Consider the following 19,532-nt stretch of genomic DNA (forward strand, 5'->3'; position numbering starts at 1 on the left):
GAGAAGTGAAAAATATATATGTATACACCTATAAGGCGGAAACAACACTAAAACGCGACGCCACGCCGTCCGACGCATGTTTCTATCTAAATATACGGGTCTGATTAGTACTGGCAGGCGTGGTGTGGCGTCGGGTTTAAATAGTATGCCCGCACCTTTGGTTTCAGACTAGCATTTTTTCTGCGCGTACACGGTCGTTTTTGCCATACTTTGACTTCATTATTTTATGTTACGAAAGTGTTGTTTTGCAAAATCTATCATGTCGATCTATCATGCGATAACGATAACACCCAATGTCAAGCTTATGACAAAATAAAAAAAAAACAAATACCATATCAGGCCTGGGCCGCACTACGACTAACCCGACGCGGTTTTGAACAGCGTAACTTTGTGAATCAAATAAATTAAATGCAAGTGGCCGATCTGGCGGCTTAAGTTTAAGTATTGTTAACAATGGTTGTGTTTTTAGCGCGGACCACGAAGACGGCGAAGTGGTGGCGTACAACCGCGCGATGCTTCCGCCGTACTACGCGCTGCTGCGGCTTTGCTGCCGGCGCTCAGGCGCGTTCGCGCGCTCGCTGGCGCAGCACCAGAACATACACTGGGCGTTCCGGAACATAGCGCCGCACGCGCATCTCTACCCCGGCGCGGCGGAGGAGCTGCTCAGGTGCGTAGTGCCATCACCATCATCAGGCCAGCCTAATATACCCAAACCGAAATATCAAACCCAACACCTCAAGCTCAGGTTCTCTTCTAGTCTCTAATAGTATTTTTTATTATTATTAGTAGCATTTATATATGTACTCTGTGGTAGCATGCAGGTCTAGTACAAGTTGGTTCACTAGAGCTGGCACGAATTAATTGAACGAAAGCACAGAGTACATATATAACAGAGACACCACCTAGTACAAGCAAATGGTATCACCCTAATACTGGCTATTCAACTAGCTATTTTTCTTTCCTTCGATTTTCCGATAGATGGCACCAGTGAGAACACAAATAACACGATACGTATTGCCATCTAGTGAGACACTAAGGATACAGTACACTGACAACAACCAACAAGCTCACCAACTGAGCCTAGACGACTAGAGATACGCATGATGTCTCTGTCTTATTTACGTCATTAGACGAGAATGGCATGTTTCTCTCAAATAGTTTCGACGAATGTGAGCAAGCGCGGGGCAAGCCCAGCAAGCGCATTCCGGTTATTCGCCATCTAGCGTCACAATTGCAAAACACTACGAAAGCCTCATAGCTGAAATGTAGCCACATGTAGCCTACACTTCCGTATTTTCCATTTATTATTTTTATTGGTGTTTCTTATCTTCAAATTAAGGAGTTGAATTAAGGTTGATGTGAAGTTGTGTTTATAAAATATGTAAGTCTTTATTTTAATCTTAATATTTCTACTTAATTCGGCTTATTCACATTTTATAATTTACAAATGTTAATAGTAGTGCCATCTTTTGCTGTTTTTTTGGATTAAATATAGCTTGTAGGGATTGGTAGACCATGAACGAAAGTAATGTCACTTAGGCCCAGCACAACAAACACAGTGAAACGCAACTGCAACAAAACCCTTTTGAAATTATTGGTTTCAAACCAGTTTCAATCGTTTTCCATACACGCCGCAACCACAATGGGATAAAATTATTCACAATAATTTCTGTTTTGAGTATAGACGTCTACAAAGTGTCTAGTTCAAGTGATGAAGAAGTTGTGGTTCTGTATTTTGTATCTTCGACAAAGGTGGCGTAAACGAAGAAGTGTGTGGATACATACCTACATTGAGAAGAATATCAACTGCCGTATGTTTGTGGCTGCCAAAGTATTACAAGAAACTGATAGAAAATTCAGGAATTGTTATCGTATGAGTAAAAGACAACTTGCAACACAAATTTCATGTTTTTATCTTCGTCGTCAGCCATTTTATTGCACCAAAAAAGACGATAAGCCGATGTCATGCGACTGATTTGCAACGCGTTTCAAACTGGTTGCGTTATGTGTGGTCCCTCAAAGGAGTCTATGGCATAAATTCAAATGAAACTCAAAAGTAACTAGAAGTTGCAGTTTCGTTGCAGTAGCGTTTCACCGTGTGTGCTGGGACTAGACATTTTTTTTAGGAAAATGACCGATGCATGCGTGAATACACTTCACATAAATTTTGTGTAAAGTGTATTCAAATAGGCAACACACAGACACTTTCATTCACTCATTCAAACCGTTCGTGCCAGCTCTTGTGAATCGACCTGTAGTGTAGGCACCATTATAGACTCTTTAGTTGACGTGGTGCTCCCTCAGGCTGGCGCGCATCCTGGCGGCGCGCGGCGGCGCCAGCAGCGGCAACAGCAACAGCAGCAACAGCAGCGGCGAGGCCGACGGACGCGAGGCTGCCGCCTTCCGCCGGAGCACGCTCTCTGCTTATCTACAGGGTACGTTGCACTCTAGCTCTAACTTTGTTTTTAACTTATGTTACTGGTAACTATCTATCGTTTCCCGAATTTTATTTGCCATAATATGTCATTTTCCATAATTTTCATTTGTCATAAAGTAATTCAATTCTGATACAGTATTTTTATCTGAATTGATATTAAAGTACCCTAACTTAATCTACTATATTCTCTAAGATGACAATTTAAATAAAAAAACCGGCCAAGAGCGTGTCGGACACGCCCAAAATAGGGTTCCATAGCCATTACGAAAAAATTAAGTAATATTTTTCCAAGGATTTCGTATTTTATACGGAGTCTTCCAAGTTTAGGTATATTTTATACCTTAGGCTGCTATTTAAGAGTAAAACTACTAATAATTCTCAAGCAAACTTAGCCGTTATAGTTTTCCTTGAAAGTTTGATATACTTACTACAGTGTGCAAAGCACCTTGCTGAAAAACTCAAAACTGGACTGGTGAGCTGGTAAAGGTAGTAGGAATTCGATGTCCCGACTAAAATGGACAAGAAAAATAAGTAGCGTTTTATTGAACACCACAATAAAGCAATACAGAAATAAGGTCCAAAGAAAAATAAAAATTTACAAGTCATTTATTTATTTCCATAGTTTCAAAGTTTTTGTTTGTTTGCAGGTTTAAATGGCAGAACGTGTTGGACGACGTTAATATCAGCGTTCTGCACGCTAGTTGAGAATGAGGACGATAGACTTTATGTTGTATATAATGGAGGGTTACAGATGACGTTTGAGGTGAGTGTGTACTGTTACAATAAATCATGATAGCCAGGGAGCGAAACTATGGTTCAAATGATGTCAGTCATTATGACTTAAATTCACTTGGACGTAAATTCTTTATTGCATGTATAAAAAAAATTATAACACAGATAATGATGACACAGGAGAGGTTTGAAATTAAAATAATTTAAGGTCACCTGAGGTAAAAGCGACTATGGGGTTATTGCGTTTATTTGAGTTATCTTTTAAACAGCGTGATTTACAACAGCTCCTGCCATCTAGTAATAGACACTTGAACTACTTGGAAAACAACCCGTAACATAGAGGGCGTCTCGGTGAATCGTTTTCAAGATGTCGGCAATTTTAAAATTTGGTACCACACCAGAGTTTAGCAGTGCTTGAGTTAGTGAACAACATCCATTTAAATCCTCATTTTTTTAGGGTTTTGTTGTTTATTTTTTATTAAACACGATCAGTATAAGTTGGTTCACATGTCTGAATTTAAATTTTCATTAAAAATGCTACATTTTTAGAATTATTTCCATTTAAAATCTTTGCAAGTTATTTATGAAACTTTGCTAAATGCGTCAGTATCTTTGAGGTTATTGCGTCTATGCAACGCATTTACCCCAATGTCAGTGGTCAATAACCGTTTTTTAATAATGTAGTTTTATCAATTTTAACACATTTTTCATGTTAAGTAAGTATATTATTTTACCTGTAGAATGTTTCACTGACTATCGTCTAAATAATGTCACTTAATTAAACTTTTCATCTCACTCTTCAATCGTAAAATCTTCTAGTTCAATCGGTCGAATCGTAGAATATTTTTAAATAAAAAATAAAACTGCCTTAAAAACACACACAGGAACTAAAAAGCAAAAAAAAATATATAAAATAATAATTGAATCGGCTACAAAAACCGACTAACTGAGAACCTCCTCTTTTTTTTAAGTAGGTTAAAAAATGTTTGCAACCTCTGGTATTTAGCTTTGGATAAATGCGTCTGTAAATGAAGACGCATTTTCCCTAATTATACTATTTTTGGTCTCAGCTGATTATTCGCGCTTTGTGGTTCTTGTATTAATAATATCTTCTAGATTATTATATTGCGAACACGTGCCATGAAGTTTTGAGGCGAAATCCCAAACGTTAGATAATTATTTAAAAAAGATGCATTTTCCCAAATTGAGGTAATAGCGTCTAAAATCCCGTTTTTAAAAAAATGCTTGTATATCTTTTAATTGTCGTGCAGCAAAAAAGTAACTTCAGAAATTATGGTAAAGAGTTGTATAAAGCACAGAACGCAAGAGTATTTCAATATACTTAATACATACTTCATAATTTGAGATTAAAAAAATATCAAAAAAACACAAAAAAACAGTGACGCATTTACCTCAGGTGACCTTACTTATAGTTTTTTTTTTAAGTATGTCTAGATCTATGTTCAGAGACTATTTCAGTCAGCTTTCAAAAAGTGAGTTTCCGTTCTTCATCGATTGTTTAAAACTTAATTTGTGGATTTCTTAAACGCACTACTGAATAACGGTCAGCACGAAGCTTGAAGTCATATGTCTGTCATCGGCACCTAAGTTTTTCTCCCTCATTATTTTTTATTCCAATAAATTTCACAACATAACAGTAAAAACCGAAGCAATGTGAGACTAAGATAGCTGTAGATGATAGCTTTTTGACTCTCGGTCGATATTAAACTGCCGTTTATTTGTTGAGCTATTTAAATAAAGCTGTTAAATTTGCAGGCATTACACAGCCTCCACGCGGTAGTTGTGGAAGGGGGGAGTGGCTCGCACGGCGTCCGGGAAGAGTTGCTCGCCGCGTTGCGTTGGGCGCGCGCGTTGTGTCGGACGTTGCGGACGCGACGCGACGCTAAAGAGGCCAGAGCGTTGCTGCTGGCATGTAAAGACTGGCCCGAGTGTGCGAGAAGGTTGCTGACGATGCTGAACCTGCACGCGAGGCCGAAACAACTCAGGGATCTTGCGTTAGGTGAGTCATTTGTATGTTGTTTGTCGCGTTGTGTTAAGACTGAACTGCCAGAATTATTATTGCACGCTGCTTAAAATTCGCACGCGAAACTGAAGCATTTCGTCTAGGCCTTAAGGGGCCACTCATAAATTACGTTACAACAACTTTTATAATTTTTTGCTCCCACTGACACACCTACTGCAGTGAAAACAGCAATTATTTACGTCTCACAAAGCGCCTGTCCTTCCCCCTAAATCTGTAACGTAATTTATGGATGACGCTTAAGTACAGTTGCCATCAGATATTTCGGAGCGGCCAAGGCCATGGTAATCATAAATATCAGAACATGAATTCCATGTTCCGATATTTTAAACGTCTTTGTCGTCGTAAAAAAATGTGCGGTCTCAGAAGGTCTCTACTTTTTCCCAGGCGTGCTTCGCGAGCTGGTGATGATCGGCGGCGGCGCGGCGCTGGGCGCGCTGGTCCCGCTGGCGGCGGGCGTGCACGCGACGGCGCGCGGCGCGGCGCGGCCCCGCCCCCGCGTGCGCGCGCTGCACCCCGCGCCGCCGCACCCCCCGCACGCGCCCCACGCGCCACACCCGCCGCTGCAGGCTGTCTACCGGCCCTACCACAATTTTATAGGTGAGCTCGCTGATGACAATACGAGACACCTCTACATAAAAAAAAAAACTAGAATCTAGCCGCTGCAGGCCGTGTGCTGGCCTTGTCACTACTAGGTAAACTAGGCGTTACCCGCGACTCCGTCCGCGTAGAATTCGTTTATCGCTATCCCGCGGGAACTATGCAATTTTCCGGGATAAAAACTGTCCTATGTCCCTCTCCGGAACTTATACTATCTGTATACCGAATTTCATCTAAATTAAGAGAAACAAACAGATTTATAAACTAATAAAATGAAATAAAAATATAAATTAATTAATTATTTGAATAAAATTTTACTCAACATGAGAATGACGAATGAAACGAATGAGAATTAGAGATATGGAAAGTATCAAGTTTTAATGACATGTTCATGACAGTTGCCGCCATATTTTGGCGAAACCCACCAATATTGTGTGTGCGAAGTAGGTGCGACGCAGTCGCGAACAGTGACGTCATCTACGACGTCGAGCAATCGTTTTCGACGACCATGTGCCTTAGGTGGAACGATACAGGGGGTGTTATAATCGCTGCGGGCGTATAGTGGAATGTATCATATGTGTGGATGTATGCGAGTGTCGGTGTTGCAGACACGTGTTGCCGCGTGGCGTGGCGCCAGCGCTGCATGTCGGAGCAGCTGGTGCTGCTGTCGGCGCTGTGCGCGCTGGAAGCGGTCCCGCTGCGGTTCAACTACTTCGCGACCTTCTGGCTGGAGGTCGCCAATTCGCCGGTAACAGCCCTCATCTCACCATAATTATCTCACCCCGCCTTTATACTAGTGAGAATGGCATTATGAATGCGTTGAGCGATAGGTGGGATTCGCCGATGCTTTGGAGGTGGACAGCCCTTCATTTAAAATAGGGATTAGATTTTGGATTATAACTTGAACCGATTTTATACGTATCTGGACATTTAACTTGAATTTGAATCTAATTTGTATGACATCTTACTAGCTTTCTACAATAAATGATTATATTTACTAACAAAATGGATAAATACTCTGAATAAATAAATATTATTATTATTATACAACTGCCCTGTGAATCGTACTTGCGTGAATATTGGAGAGTTTTGACCAGTCGGTTAAACGGCAATACCATGCCAAGTAGCACAACGGAACGGAAGGACAAATTTCATGATTTTTTTATCACGCTATATTTAGCATCAATATTGTCTTTACTTTTCATGAAAATTTAACCCTGAGCATCATCTGTTTTAATTATAATTGCCTAGACGGTAACGACGAAAAAAACCCCGTAAAACGCTGTATTAAACCCACTAGCAGTAATGGTAATTTTTGAGATTTTAACTTTTTTGCAATTATTGCATCTCAAGGGGCTAATTATAATAATAATAAGAAAACAAATTTGTTTAGAATATTGTTTCTGTTTAATATCAGGGCGACAGTAAGCTGGAAGAGATGTTGCTGGAGTGTTCGGTGGTGGCGGAGTACGTGGACGCCGTGCTGTTCGACGAACGAGAGTCGCTCGAGGACCCCGCCATACACGACTTCCTGCGGCACTACTATCCCAAGGTTAGTATTTTGTTTACCTTTTTACAGTCACGTGCTTTAATAATAATAATAAATTCATTTATTTCGAGCAACTTGGCCCATATAATACCTTACAGACTACCATACATATTTATAATCAATAATATTTAAAACTAATTTGGTGACAAAACGGCGTGACCCCGTTGAGTCACCGTCCCTGCCGTCGCATTCATCTGCGACATGGTGCCCCGGAACCGCCGGAACACGACGTCTTTCGGCCAGAAGGCATCACTCGCGATGGTCCCCCCCCCCCCCATCAGCAGCCGCGGCACGCGCACCACAAACGAGCTGAAGTGCACGTAGTGGCGCGACTGCAGCTGGAACACCCTCAGCGTGTATCCGCTCTTCCGGCGGACGTATTACACCAATCAGCGACTGCGACGGTGTGATGCAGACGCGACACATACAGTGCCGCATTCGGCGTGGCCGCCCTCAGCCCGGAGCCTGGATCCGGTTCAGCAGAGCCACACTGACTCTTGCAACGTTTCTTGCGAGCCTTGCTTTTCTTCTGCACCAATGTGAACCCCTCCTCGTCCACTTTAGCCTGTTCGGCGTCGAAGTAGCCCTCGGTTCAGTAGCCTTAGGCGGCGCAGGAGGCTGGCGGGGCGCGGCGGCTCGGCCGGCCGCATTAGCATACCCGCGCCCAGCTGTTGCGAACTCATAGCGACGTCAACGGGCAGCGGCTAGGCCGCGCTATGCGATTTCGCAATCTTACGGTGCAGTGAGACACGTCCGTTTCCGAGCGTTGCACGCACTGCACTGCACTTAATATGCGCTACAGCGGAGCGTGCAATAGTAGATTGTTCAACGAGGGACTAAAACAAGCCATAATGACACGAGATGCTTAGCCACCCGAGCAGAGCGAGGGTGGCTATAATTCGAGTGGTATTATGATTGTTTAGTCTTGCGTTAAACACTCTAATTTTCACTTTGAATGCGAGGATTTTTTTTATATTAGCCTCGGCTGGAATAGCAATTGCTGGCTTCGTATTAGTTAAACAGACTCGCAAGCTCGTCCGTTTAATACTCATACTCAGCCAGCAATTGGCTACTTCCGTGCCACGACAATAATCTACTATTGCACGCTCCGCTATGTCAGATATAAATGCTGGTTATTGTACGCGTGGCGAGCGTTGATAGTAAAGTTTATCAGCAAGCTGGCAAAACGAGCCCTAACGCCTTTTTAATGTGAACAGTTGGGCGGCGGAGGCGCGGGCACGGCGGCCGCGGCGTTAGCAGAGGAGCTGTGCAGTTCGGCTGCGCGGACGCAGCTGACCACGCTGCTGGGGCCGGTGCGCGCGCTCACGATACTGGTGGCGCGCGCCCGCCTGCCGCCCGCCGCCGCGTGTTCATTGCTGCGCGCCGTCGCCGCGTTGCAGCAACGGTTGCAGCTCAGGAACGGTGAGTGTTGCTGCAGTAATGGAACGTGTAACACGCCTTGCGTTTTACGATCGTGTTTACTGGTTTAACTTTGAATCGAATGGCCTTAACACGTTTGGTGCCAGTGACACAACGTCTCTGATTATGATCAAAAAATTTACACGGATGTGTGTCAACCGATTTCGTACTCCTATGGCAGTGACGCTCATTCATGACTGCGATAATTTCAGCCGGAATAGCGTAAGGGTTTCGCGAAATGTCGGAGCCGAATTGTGATTTTATTTTTATTTTGACGGACTTCTTACGTTGCCAAGTAATTGACGGCTGAACTGATGCTTATAATTTAAAAAAATGCCGTTTGCTATGTCAGTTTCATCTGATCGTAATTCTAGTTATGTCGTTCATTTAGTTATAGAAGATATCTATTATTTAAGTCTAAATCATATCCAAAACCGATTTTCTCTTACAGAAGAAGAAAACTCTGAACCGGAAACAGGCGCTGAAGCGGCGTCGGAACCGGTGCGGTGTCACACGCCGGACGGCAGCGAGCCGGACGAGCCGCTGGACGAGCTCGGCGGCGACGACGAGGAGCCCGAGGCGCCCCCGCCGCCCCTCCCCCGCGGCCCCGAGTACCGCGAGTTGCTCTCGCAAGCTTTACAAGCCCTCGCCACGCTCGCGCAACAGATCGCCGGCCCCGAGTCATAAGGTTAAACACCACGCAAAGTATGGAAGCGATTTGTGTTAGTGCCTCGATGAATACGGGCCAGACTCTAAGGGACTAAAAGGTCCCGTTTGCAGCTAGTCGACGTTAATTGGTTGTAGTGATTTGGACTCTTACGCCGCGAGGTGGTTTGTTTTGTTTAAGACGAAAACAAATTCGGCGCTCATCGAGTGGAATTGCAATTTGGAAATTCTATGTAAATTTGAAATTAGCTCAATGTAGCAATGAAATTATAGAAGTTATTATGGACTTAACAATTCTGTTAATTTTTCGCGTTGCTTAACAGTGCATGTTAACGAATTCTTATTTTTGAAAGTAACGAAGTGCAAATTTTTATTTAAGCGACGAAAATAGCTTTTGTGTTAGAAAACTCCCGAGTTTTTAATGTGTGGCTCAGACTTTGTAACTTGAATTAATTGCTTTACTCTGAAACCATATATATTGCTACAAAATTAGTCACACACCTACTCCGTTTTTGGAAAAAAACCGTACCCGTTCATATTTCTTTATTTAACTACACATTTCGAACAAAAAAGGTGTCATGCAAAACTCTAAATTCCTGTCATGATACTCTCAAATTCATTCTTTCAATTTAATGGTTGTTTTCTAGCACTTGCTTCATGTTATAATAAATAAATACCTACCCATAGTACGTATAAACAGATTGGTTATTGTAAACTTTCTTACATATTCATGGCTAAATATAATACATTATTTGTTTGCATGTGTGAATGCAACACCTTCGTAAGGCGAAAGTCATTACGAATGGGTTTATATCTGAAACATGAACTCAGAAAACAGAAATAAACACATTGAACATATGGACTTTCACCTATACGTATAAAAAATATGTTTATAGCTATTACTTATTAAGTTTTTCGAAGTATAAATGTAGGTTATGTCAATTTTCTACGTGTTTAAAAAATGATCGTAATATGTAATGCATCCAAGTTTAGTGTAATGCATCCAAGTTTAGCTTACATTCCACTGACATAGATTGAAATAAAACATAACAGATTGTCAAATAATTATTATTTTTCAATTACACTCGTCTACAATATGTAGATAAGCATGTGGCTTTGATATTGAAGTCCGTTCGCGTTACGGATATAGTAAATGAATGACATGGGTAAATGATAGATTGACCAGAGTGAATCTCCTAGAGCATTTATAATTGTTAATGGAATTTTAAGGCCAGTGCAAACGTGCGGAATGGACGGAAGAGCATGTTAAAATTATAAATGCGTATTTTATCGTGTACATTTCAACGCTCGGTAAACAAGCTCGGATTCTCAGCGTTTTATTCCCTGGAGGACCCCGCGGTGGGGTGTGTCGGTATGCGCCGGTACCGCAGCAAAATGGTATTCACCGATATTTTTTAGGCTTTTAATACGGTACTTGACAACTCTTGAATTTGCCATATTCTGTGTAGCAGCTAATTTTCAGCAAAAAAACAATTCGGTTGAAAATTTCATTTTCTAATCATCTATATATGCCTTATGTCAGTGTGCGTTGACGGACATAAATACTCTGTTTTCCCATCCGCCGGTTTGCACTAGCCTTAAATATTTTTTGGACGTACGATACCAGCTGTTCGAAAGTCTTCATTCGCCTCCAAGTTACAGAATACCGAGAAATTGTTGTAAACAATAGACGAATGAAGAGTATTTAACAGTAATAAAAAGATTAAAACGGCTTCTCTTGAATTGGGCCATAATAAACATATTGATAGTCTAATGCTCGGGACACACACCAACACTTAACACTCTTGGTGTATAGGTACCATTATTTTCGTGTACAGTCAAGTGCAAAGATATCGACACGGCCAAAGTTATAAAAATATGTATACACGACCATAATGTTAAGTGAATAAAGTCGTGTATACATATTGTTGTAACTTTGGCCGTGTCGATATCTTTGCACTTGACTGTACTCCGAGCATTAGCAAAAATATACCGAATAAGCCCCTTTGAAAAATATATAAAAATTTAAAAACACTTGAAGAGTGTACTTAGTCTATAAATTGAGATGATATGACATTCATGTTACGATGAAGATGTTTTTTTTTTAGATTGATTGTAAATTATGTTTAAGTTAGGTACGTTCGGCTTGTTTTGCTGACCATAATGCAATGTGTACAAACTTCAGCAGTAGGCAGAGCACTCGCGACTCGTTAATTCGATTTTAAAATAAAGAATAACAACTTGCGAATACTATGGCTATTTGATCATTGCTTTTACATTTAAAAAAAACTAAATTAAAAATTAAAGTTGTAGGCAATGTTTGAAAGATGAACAGTGGCAGCTTTGTTGGCAAGCGTGCATAAGCAGTTGGGACGGCAGGAATGACACTCTTGCTCTTACACGTTTAGTATGAGCAAGATGTCGCGATGTAATAGACGTATATGCCTCGGCAGTCGTTTAGTTTGCCAAAACTAACAAAAATGGACTAATATTACTCATAGTGCTTATGGCAGAAATGTTGGATGATGAAAGAAACAAAAGGATTATAAAGATTGAATGATTTTTTGGACGAGGAAATAGAAACACGTTCTGTTTTATGTTTTAGATGTAATACTCTATTTCTTCAAGATGTGCGAAATCTTATATCAATATTCAGGTCTATGAATAATAATTCTCTGGATGAATAACGCTTCTACTAATACCACTTTAAATTTGGTTCCATCTACGCAAACGAATTTACAACAATTACAACGAGACACTCACACTCTCATAGCAAAGCTTGCACACGATTGGTCGCGCGGTCGTATGCGCCGCCAACAGTCGCGTGTTTCTTGTGAGCACACCACATGAAACTTACACCGGTTAGAAAAGTTCATGTTACTTATTGCATAAGACATTCCAAAGTCGTCAATTAGGGGTTTACGTAATGTATACATATTTACTTACGTATACCACGTATTATTACGTAATTCCAGTATTTTCCATATTGGCTTATACATCACTTCACAAAATACGATGGGGTATTTGCAAAACGGTGCAGACATTTGTTTCGACTTAGTTATGCTTCTAGAGAATTATCATTCGTAGGTTTGGGTTGACCATAATCTAAACAGATCCATTTCTTTTAAAATTACTTTACTACTACTACCAGCTTTTCATCAATGATAAACATACATAATTTTAGCTTAGTGTACGTTTTGAATGTAGTTTGTATGAATGTGCGTATGAACTAGTTCTCCGTTTGATAGTTGTAATTTACATATTTGTATTTCATGTCAGGTATATCATCAAAGGGTATGTAGCTTAACAATTTCGAAATACATATACCTACCTATTCGTATTCTAAATTGTAATAATTATGTTTCGGCTGTGAGAGTACCCTAGTTTAGTGTTGTGAAGCGAGCTCGAGTGAAAAATAGGGTTTGCACCCATCATTTCAACATCATACCTGTCTACTGTAAGTCAAAACAAATACCCGTCCAAGAAAGCAAGCGATATGTACTTTGAAATAATTTGCGAATTTTTACTAGGTCTGAACATCCCTTTACGCTGTTTTTCTTTAGGTATTAGTACTACTGGTCTTAAATTTCTGTCGATCTATGAAAGTGTCGTCGATATTTCTTCTTCAGCTATACTTTACGATTCGCCACTCTTTTACAAAACAAACTATAATTTTATTACTCTGATATTGATATATATATATATATATATATATATATAGTCTAGATACAATAGACCCACGCAAACACACTGCCTCAGTGACGATTTTAATGTACGGTACACGAAGTTAATGTATAATCTATAAAATGATACAAATTTTATGGTATATGTTTGTATACATCAATAAATGTAAGTAAACTTAAATTTACTGTTCATGTCCATTTGTACTATTTTGCAACCCTCCATCACAATATATTCGTCGTTATACCTAAATTGTAATGTACGTAGGTGGTCAGTGTCTCGAATATTATAGCATGCGTACACCTTTAAATATACTTAGCTGTCATAGTCGCTTAAGACTCATTAATGAAACACAAAAGCAATAATATTTATCTGGATACGAAATAGGTAACCAAATGTATCGAATTTTCATGATTTGTACTTTATCCATTGTGTAATTATTGAAGGAGGATATGAAGTATCTAGTAACGAGTGCGTTACATCGGCAGGCGAGGCGGGGCGGCACGGGGCGGACAGTCACTGGGCGTTTTGTAAAGTGGTGCTATCAATGCTGTTGCGAGTGACTGGAAATTAAGACAAAATGTATATTTGATTTTGTCCTAATTTTAGAGCTTATTAATATATATACCCTAATATAATATAACTGTGCTGTAATTATCTTTTTATTATTTTTAAGACATATATTTCCAAGGCCTGGTGCATGGCAACTGGAGGACGCGGCGCGGCGCAGTTACCACGCGCCCGGTCTGTTAGATATTGCTTGTAATGATATAAACATTTGAACTTGTGTGTTAAACTATACTATTACAAACATTTATGTTACTGAATTTCAGTGAAATATAACTGTGTTATGGACGTTAATTTGTGCAAAAAAAAGAATACTGTAAATCGGAGTGGAAAGCCAAAGTAAACAGTATTTTATAAAAATCATCTTTTTTTTTTCTTTAACAACCCATTTGTCAAGCCCAAGAATACAGTTTCATACTATAATAAGGTACGTTTTTATCTTACTCAGAAAAATCAGTGTTTCTAATAACGAAAAAAAAAATCGGTTCGTTGGACAGGATTCGAACCCGCATCTCCTGCCGGTGGGTTTACGCGCTAGCAACGTGCGCAACTTTTTGTCGATTTAAAAAAAACTAAATTTTACTTTGTCTCAGTTTACAAATAATTTAAGAACAATAAGTAATAAACTGAGTAATTAGCTACTGCTCCTTTGGTTCTCTTGCCTGAAATAAAAAAAAGTCCCATGTTGATCAAGGATGGTCATAGTTTCCATTTGTTAAAGATTTTATCGTATCAGGCAAAAGTTCCAAGGATAAGCCCCCAACATACAAACTACAAAATTAACTTATCTTATGAACATGCGAATAAAAGTATAGATTAGGCAGGTACTGCGGATTGTCTGGAAGAGATCACTGAAGCAAGAGGCCACCTAATGCTTACCTTGTAAATTTATCTTTTAAGGTGCCTTACGTGGGCAACAAAAATTGCTCAATTATGAGCAATGATGGTCGATTGCGATGTGACAAAATATCAAGCAATTACGCAACGGCAACAAGCATCAATTTGGCAAAACGTTTTGCAACTACAATATTGAGCGATAATGAGCAACTCCCAAGAAACTAGAACTACACAATACTTTCATACACGGGCAATTCTGTTGTAAAACTACGCTCGCAATGGACGACCTTTTTCTTGCTGCGACGGCTTGTGGGTAGGTAACGCTTTTATTATCATGAGTCAAAAGCAAAAAAGAAAGAAGGAATAGGCGTATCTGGGTGCGAACGTTTTTAGCAAGACGGAAGCAAACTTCATTGTGTTATGAATTAGATGATAGGTATTTTATTCAAAAACTTTACTAGAATGTCCCGAAGTGATTTTGAATTTTCTAACTGAACCACGTGCACATGCACATTTCACAACAAACAGAGGCAGACGGCACACGCCTCGCCGTCGCTGTTGTACTTCCACTCGCCTCGCGCTATCCCCGCGGAAGCGAGACGTAGAACTCGCAGAGGACCTACTCCGAAATTCGAAGTTCAGATCGTACCATCCCCCTCACTCTAGTATTAAATAGTATAAGCATAAGCGTCAGAAAGACGGAACGACACGAACTTCGATTTTCGAAATTCGGAGTAGCCCTGCAGAATAAATAAGTGTACCTACTTATGCGATATAGGAAACAAATTAACTTGAATTTCTAAACCCGCTGGATATTCGGTAATACGTATCAGCGACATTGAGCAATATCGAATATATGGAACAATTAGAAGCAATATTGCTGAAACAATTACATTTTTTTTTAATTGCTGAATATTGCTCCACTAATTACTCCAGATTGATTCATTTGTGTTGCCGAGTAATTATTGCTTAAAAAGTTGCCAGTATAAGCGCACCTTTATGTGACTGATTTCTGTATTGCTTACTTGTGTGTAAATAAAGAATAATTTTACAGTGTAGCCCATGCCATGCTCAGTTAGCTTAATAGGACAGACCTATTTCTTTCTTTACCTAATTATGACCATAACCTAATAATTTTCTTAATTATTGACCTAAGCAAGAGTGTGTAGCAGCATTCTGTTCTGTATTGCCAACTATGAACTCTTTACTCTCCAGCTGTGTGATGAGGGAGGTTAGGGAAAACTCCCACACTATCTCCCAAGAAAGTTGTCATGTAGGTTCACTGCTGATCCTCATGTGGTGACCACAACCACTGTCAGACAGACATGAAGCGACATAGAGAAGAGTATTATATTGGAAAGACAGGGTAATACAAAAAGGAACAGAATAATAGCAAAGCCAATGTTTTACTTCTTATTTTTTTGTAACAATTTACTTTTTATTTCTACTGGAAAATCATCAATAGAGTTATGTGCACAATCCATGCAATACATCTTTAGGTAGAATACACTGCATTCTTTGCTTATGCAAACGGGATTGTTACATCTAGTGCAGTCAGCCCCCAAAACCAATATTTCGCCTTTTCCTGGAGGGCTAAATGGATCCTTCATCACATAGCTTGGGTACTTGAGATCTATGTTCCGTGAAAAAGGTGGGCTCATTCCTTTATAGTTTGCTTTTTCACTCAACTTGCATGATGTACAAACAAAGTCGTGTAGAATAGGTTCATCAGGTTTCTTTGTGTCTTCCATATCTTTCTGGAACAAGTTTTGAAGTGTTTATTCATGATTCAAAGCATTTTAACGATCAAGTCATTTTTATTTATTCTTCTGATTTTACAACAGTAAGTTTTTCTTTAGGTGCTTCCACAGGCCACCATGCGGGCTTTACTGCTTCAATTGTGCTTTCACCAGCTTTTAATACTTTGGCTTCCAATGCTTCTTTGATCCTAACTAAGCCTAAGCCATAATCCTTGATAAAGCCTTTAACCTTTCCTAAATTTGATTTGGGTTTGTCGCTAGGTGAGATCTGTGCATCTTTTGGTATGTTGTCCACAAGGTTTGTAATTTTCAGTGGCATTATTCTTTTCCGCACCACTCCCGTATGATGGACCCTTGCAGTAACCTCTTGGCCTATGTAACAGCCCTTGTGGAAACTGACTCCATGCAGGTAGTCACAGTTAGCCTCTAGAGGAAAACAAGTGCCTGGAGGAAGGTCCTCTGCTCCCTCAGACACACCCAGTCTATACCGTAAGTACTTGTATCCCTCTGATGAAGTCTCTACTTCAATATCTTGTTTTGAGCTTTTCACAACTTGGCTATTGTCTAATAAAGTTGGTGATATAACTCTATAGCCTAAATCCGCAAGGCGTGGATCTTTGTAAATGGTAACTTTGCTTTCTGATGCTAATTTTAAATCTGGATTGAAATCTTGTGAGGGTAACAAGGCCCACACTCTAAGGTCTTCATTAACATCTTCAATTTGAACTGCACTTCTGAGTTTATAGATTTTCAAATGTTTCTTTAACTGTGCGAGAACACTATCATCACATTCAAGTAAAAAAGAGTGCTGATTTTGCCACTTGTACACCAATGTGTCAAATAACACTCTGCCTTTGTTGTTCAAAAACATAGCATACATCGACTGGGCTCCTTGAGCAAAATGTTCCATATCATTGGTGATGAGACCGTGAAGAAACCGGCTTGCATCATCGCCCGCTACTTTTAGTAATTTTCTATTTTGAAGAGGATACAGCAAGCTTGCAGTTTGGTTTTTGGTATGGGAATACCGAAAAAGCTGCTTAAACACATATGACTTTTTAAGTAGTCTATTTACCTGATTATAAATCATTCTTGACAAGTAAGAGATCGATATAAATTTAGTTACGAATATAAATCATTGCACAATTTTCAATTTCGTATGTTTAGTACCTACAATCATTCTATTGACATTAGAAGATGACAGCAAATGTCAAACAAAAAAAAACAAAAGTTAGGCTTACTCGAGGTACTCTGAAAACTGCTTTTGTTTAGTATGTAATAATGTGAAAGGTGCTTAAAATTAATTCAATGTAAATATTTACAATATACAATGGTGTTTTTTTTTTGTATAAAAAATAGGCTTACGTTTGGCCTATACCAATATGTATTAGTATGTGTGTTAGTATGTAATATGTATTGTATAATATAAATTTTATTTAAACAAACGCATTATAGAAAAGGTACAATTGAAGTACTTATGTATACTAAACTATCCTTAAAATAACTATACACCGTGGGTTTTAATAACCCGAAATATTTTAACAGCGTATTCCTGATAATAATACGAGTAAATAATGTTATATCAACATGGGTCCAATTATGTGTTTTAATTTAACTACTATTTCAGTACAAAATAAATCAAATTAATTGACCACTTCTTTGTGAACAAATCTTTACATTTAGAAACAGAGAGTGAAGATGACACTTCACGAATTATTCCGATATTATACGACGAACGACGAATGCAGTGACTTGCAAATGTGTCCAAGACAAGAAGTGTCAAGCTACAGGTCTAGCATGGTTGCGTTGAAATTATTTAAATTTATTGGCACCAATAAAATACCAACTAAAGCCATAAACCATGATTATACCCGAAAGAAGATTGCCTCTTACACCGGCCGCACCAATATTTCTCGGGAAAAGTCATACGTTGCATCACCTCTTTTCGAGAGCACTCTCCTAACTACCACAGCCAGTATTGGAATCCTTGGTGTCGACATCTCGAGCGAAGTCCAATTCCGCGGCCATTTAGAGGGTAAGGCTAAATTAGCCACGAAGAAGTTCGGGCTGCTCAATAGACCGAGACAGTATTTCACTCCGCCCCACCGCTTTATAAGGCGCAGGTGCGCCCACATATGAAATACTGCTCTCATCTGTAGGCAGCGGCTCCCCAGTACCAGCTTCTCCCTCTGGAGAGAGGCTGCCAATGTTTTTCTGATCGACTTGACACCTTGGCGCTGCGTAGAGATATAGGCTTCACTGTGCATCCTCTATCCCATCTACAACGGGGAGAGCTCCGAGGAGTTGTTCGGGTTGAACCCTGCCGCATCCTTCCGCCACCGCCCTACGCGATAACACTTCAATCCTCACTATTTAGAATTTAGATGGTTGGCAGTCCTCTACTGTGCGTTTTTCCAGAAATTTCCTGCCTCGCACAGCAAAACTCTGGAATGAACTGTACTCCTACCTTAAAGGCCGGCAACGCACTTTTGACCCTTCTAGTGTTGCAGGTGTCCATGGAAGACGGTAATCGCTTACCATCAGGCGATCCGTTTGCTCGTTTATCCCCTATTCCATAAAAAAGCATAAATACCTCATTGTTTCATCTCATACTAATAGCTGGAAAGGGATGATTACTTTGTTATAAAAGGGATCATGCTAATCAGTCCATATTTTAAATTCTAGTTGTGTTAATTTATACTGAGTAAAATAAAATAACTACTTATACTAAACAATATTATTTATTCTTAAACGGATTTCATTATTTACATTTACAAAACTGGTTTTTATTTCCTCTGAAGCTGTTCGAATCCTTATCAACAACTCTTCTCGCGAGTTTACTGGTTTTGAGTAAACCTTATCTTTCAAAGCCCCCGATACAAAAAAATCTAATGGAGTTAGATCGGGTGACCGAGCGGGCCAGGCTATAACATTGCTTCCGCGGCCAATCCAGAAACTGTCTATGGACATCCGCGAAGTCGAATGGTGCGGTAGATGCAGTACGCGACGAGCCGGGAATCTTTTTCGGTATTCGATGACTGCCTGGAGCGAGTCTCCATTGCAAAATCCGTAAATAAAGTGAATAGCCGCTAAATGAGCGGGAGAATAATGCGGCATGGCGAATATTGTTTATTACAGTTAATAAAATTTGCAACGTGATTTTATCTTGCGTGACAATCCGTAATAACTTGAAATATGACATTTTAGTGACATCAATTTCAAACTATCGGCCAGTTGTCAGGG

The 19,532-nt window shown here is 39.8% G+C and overlaps 2 protein-coding genes across 2 annotated transcripts in view; one reads left to right on the forward strand and one right to left on the reverse strand.

Moving 5' to 3' along the window:
- puf (ubiquitinyl hydrolase 1 puf) overlaps window positions 1-14,055 on the forward strand; it is a 61,359-nt gene extending 47,304 nt beyond the window's left edge. The window contains 9 exon segments of the mRNA XM_074094506.1: window positions 470-667; window positions 2,305-2,435; window positions 3,085-3,200; window positions 4,946-5,189; window positions 5,598-5,810; window positions 6,419-6,558; window positions 7,228-7,362; window positions 8,577-8,781; window positions 9,230-14,055. Of these exon segments, the coding sequence (XP_073950607.1) occupies window positions 470-667; window positions 2,305-2,435; window positions 3,085-3,200; window positions 4,946-5,189; window positions 5,598-5,810; window positions 6,419-6,558; window positions 7,228-7,362; window positions 8,577-8,781; window positions 9,230-9,465 (1,618 nt within the window). The 3' untranslated portion in view covers window positions 9,466-14,055.
- Window positions 14,056-15,916: 1,861 nt separating this feature from the next.
- On the reverse strand, window positions 15,917-17,479 carry LOC141432362 (putative transferase CAF17 homolog, mitochondrial). The gene has a single exon (XM_074093903.1). It carries the CDS (start codon window positions 17,377-17,379, stop codon window positions 16,351-16,353), a length of 1,029 nt encoding a protein of 342 aa, XP_073950004.1. The 5' UTR covers window positions 17,380-17,479; the 3' UTR covers window positions 15,917-16,350.
- Window positions 17,480-19,532: the final 2,053 nt, after the last annotated feature.

Source organism: Choristoneura fumiferana, chromosome 11, assembly GCF_025370935.1.
Source record: "Choristoneura fumiferana chromosome 11, NRCan_CFum_1, whole genome shotgun sequence".
In the NCBI taxonomy this organism is placed as follows: domain Eukaryota; kingdom Metazoa; phylum Arthropoda; class Insecta; order Lepidoptera; family Tortricidae; genus Choristoneura; species Choristoneura fumiferana.

Excerpts from the sequence above, each read along its gene's own strand:
- LOC141432362 (XM_074093903.1), bottom strand. The coding sequence starts at position 17,379 with ATGATTTATAATCAGGTAAATAGACTACTTAAAAAGTCATATGTGTTT.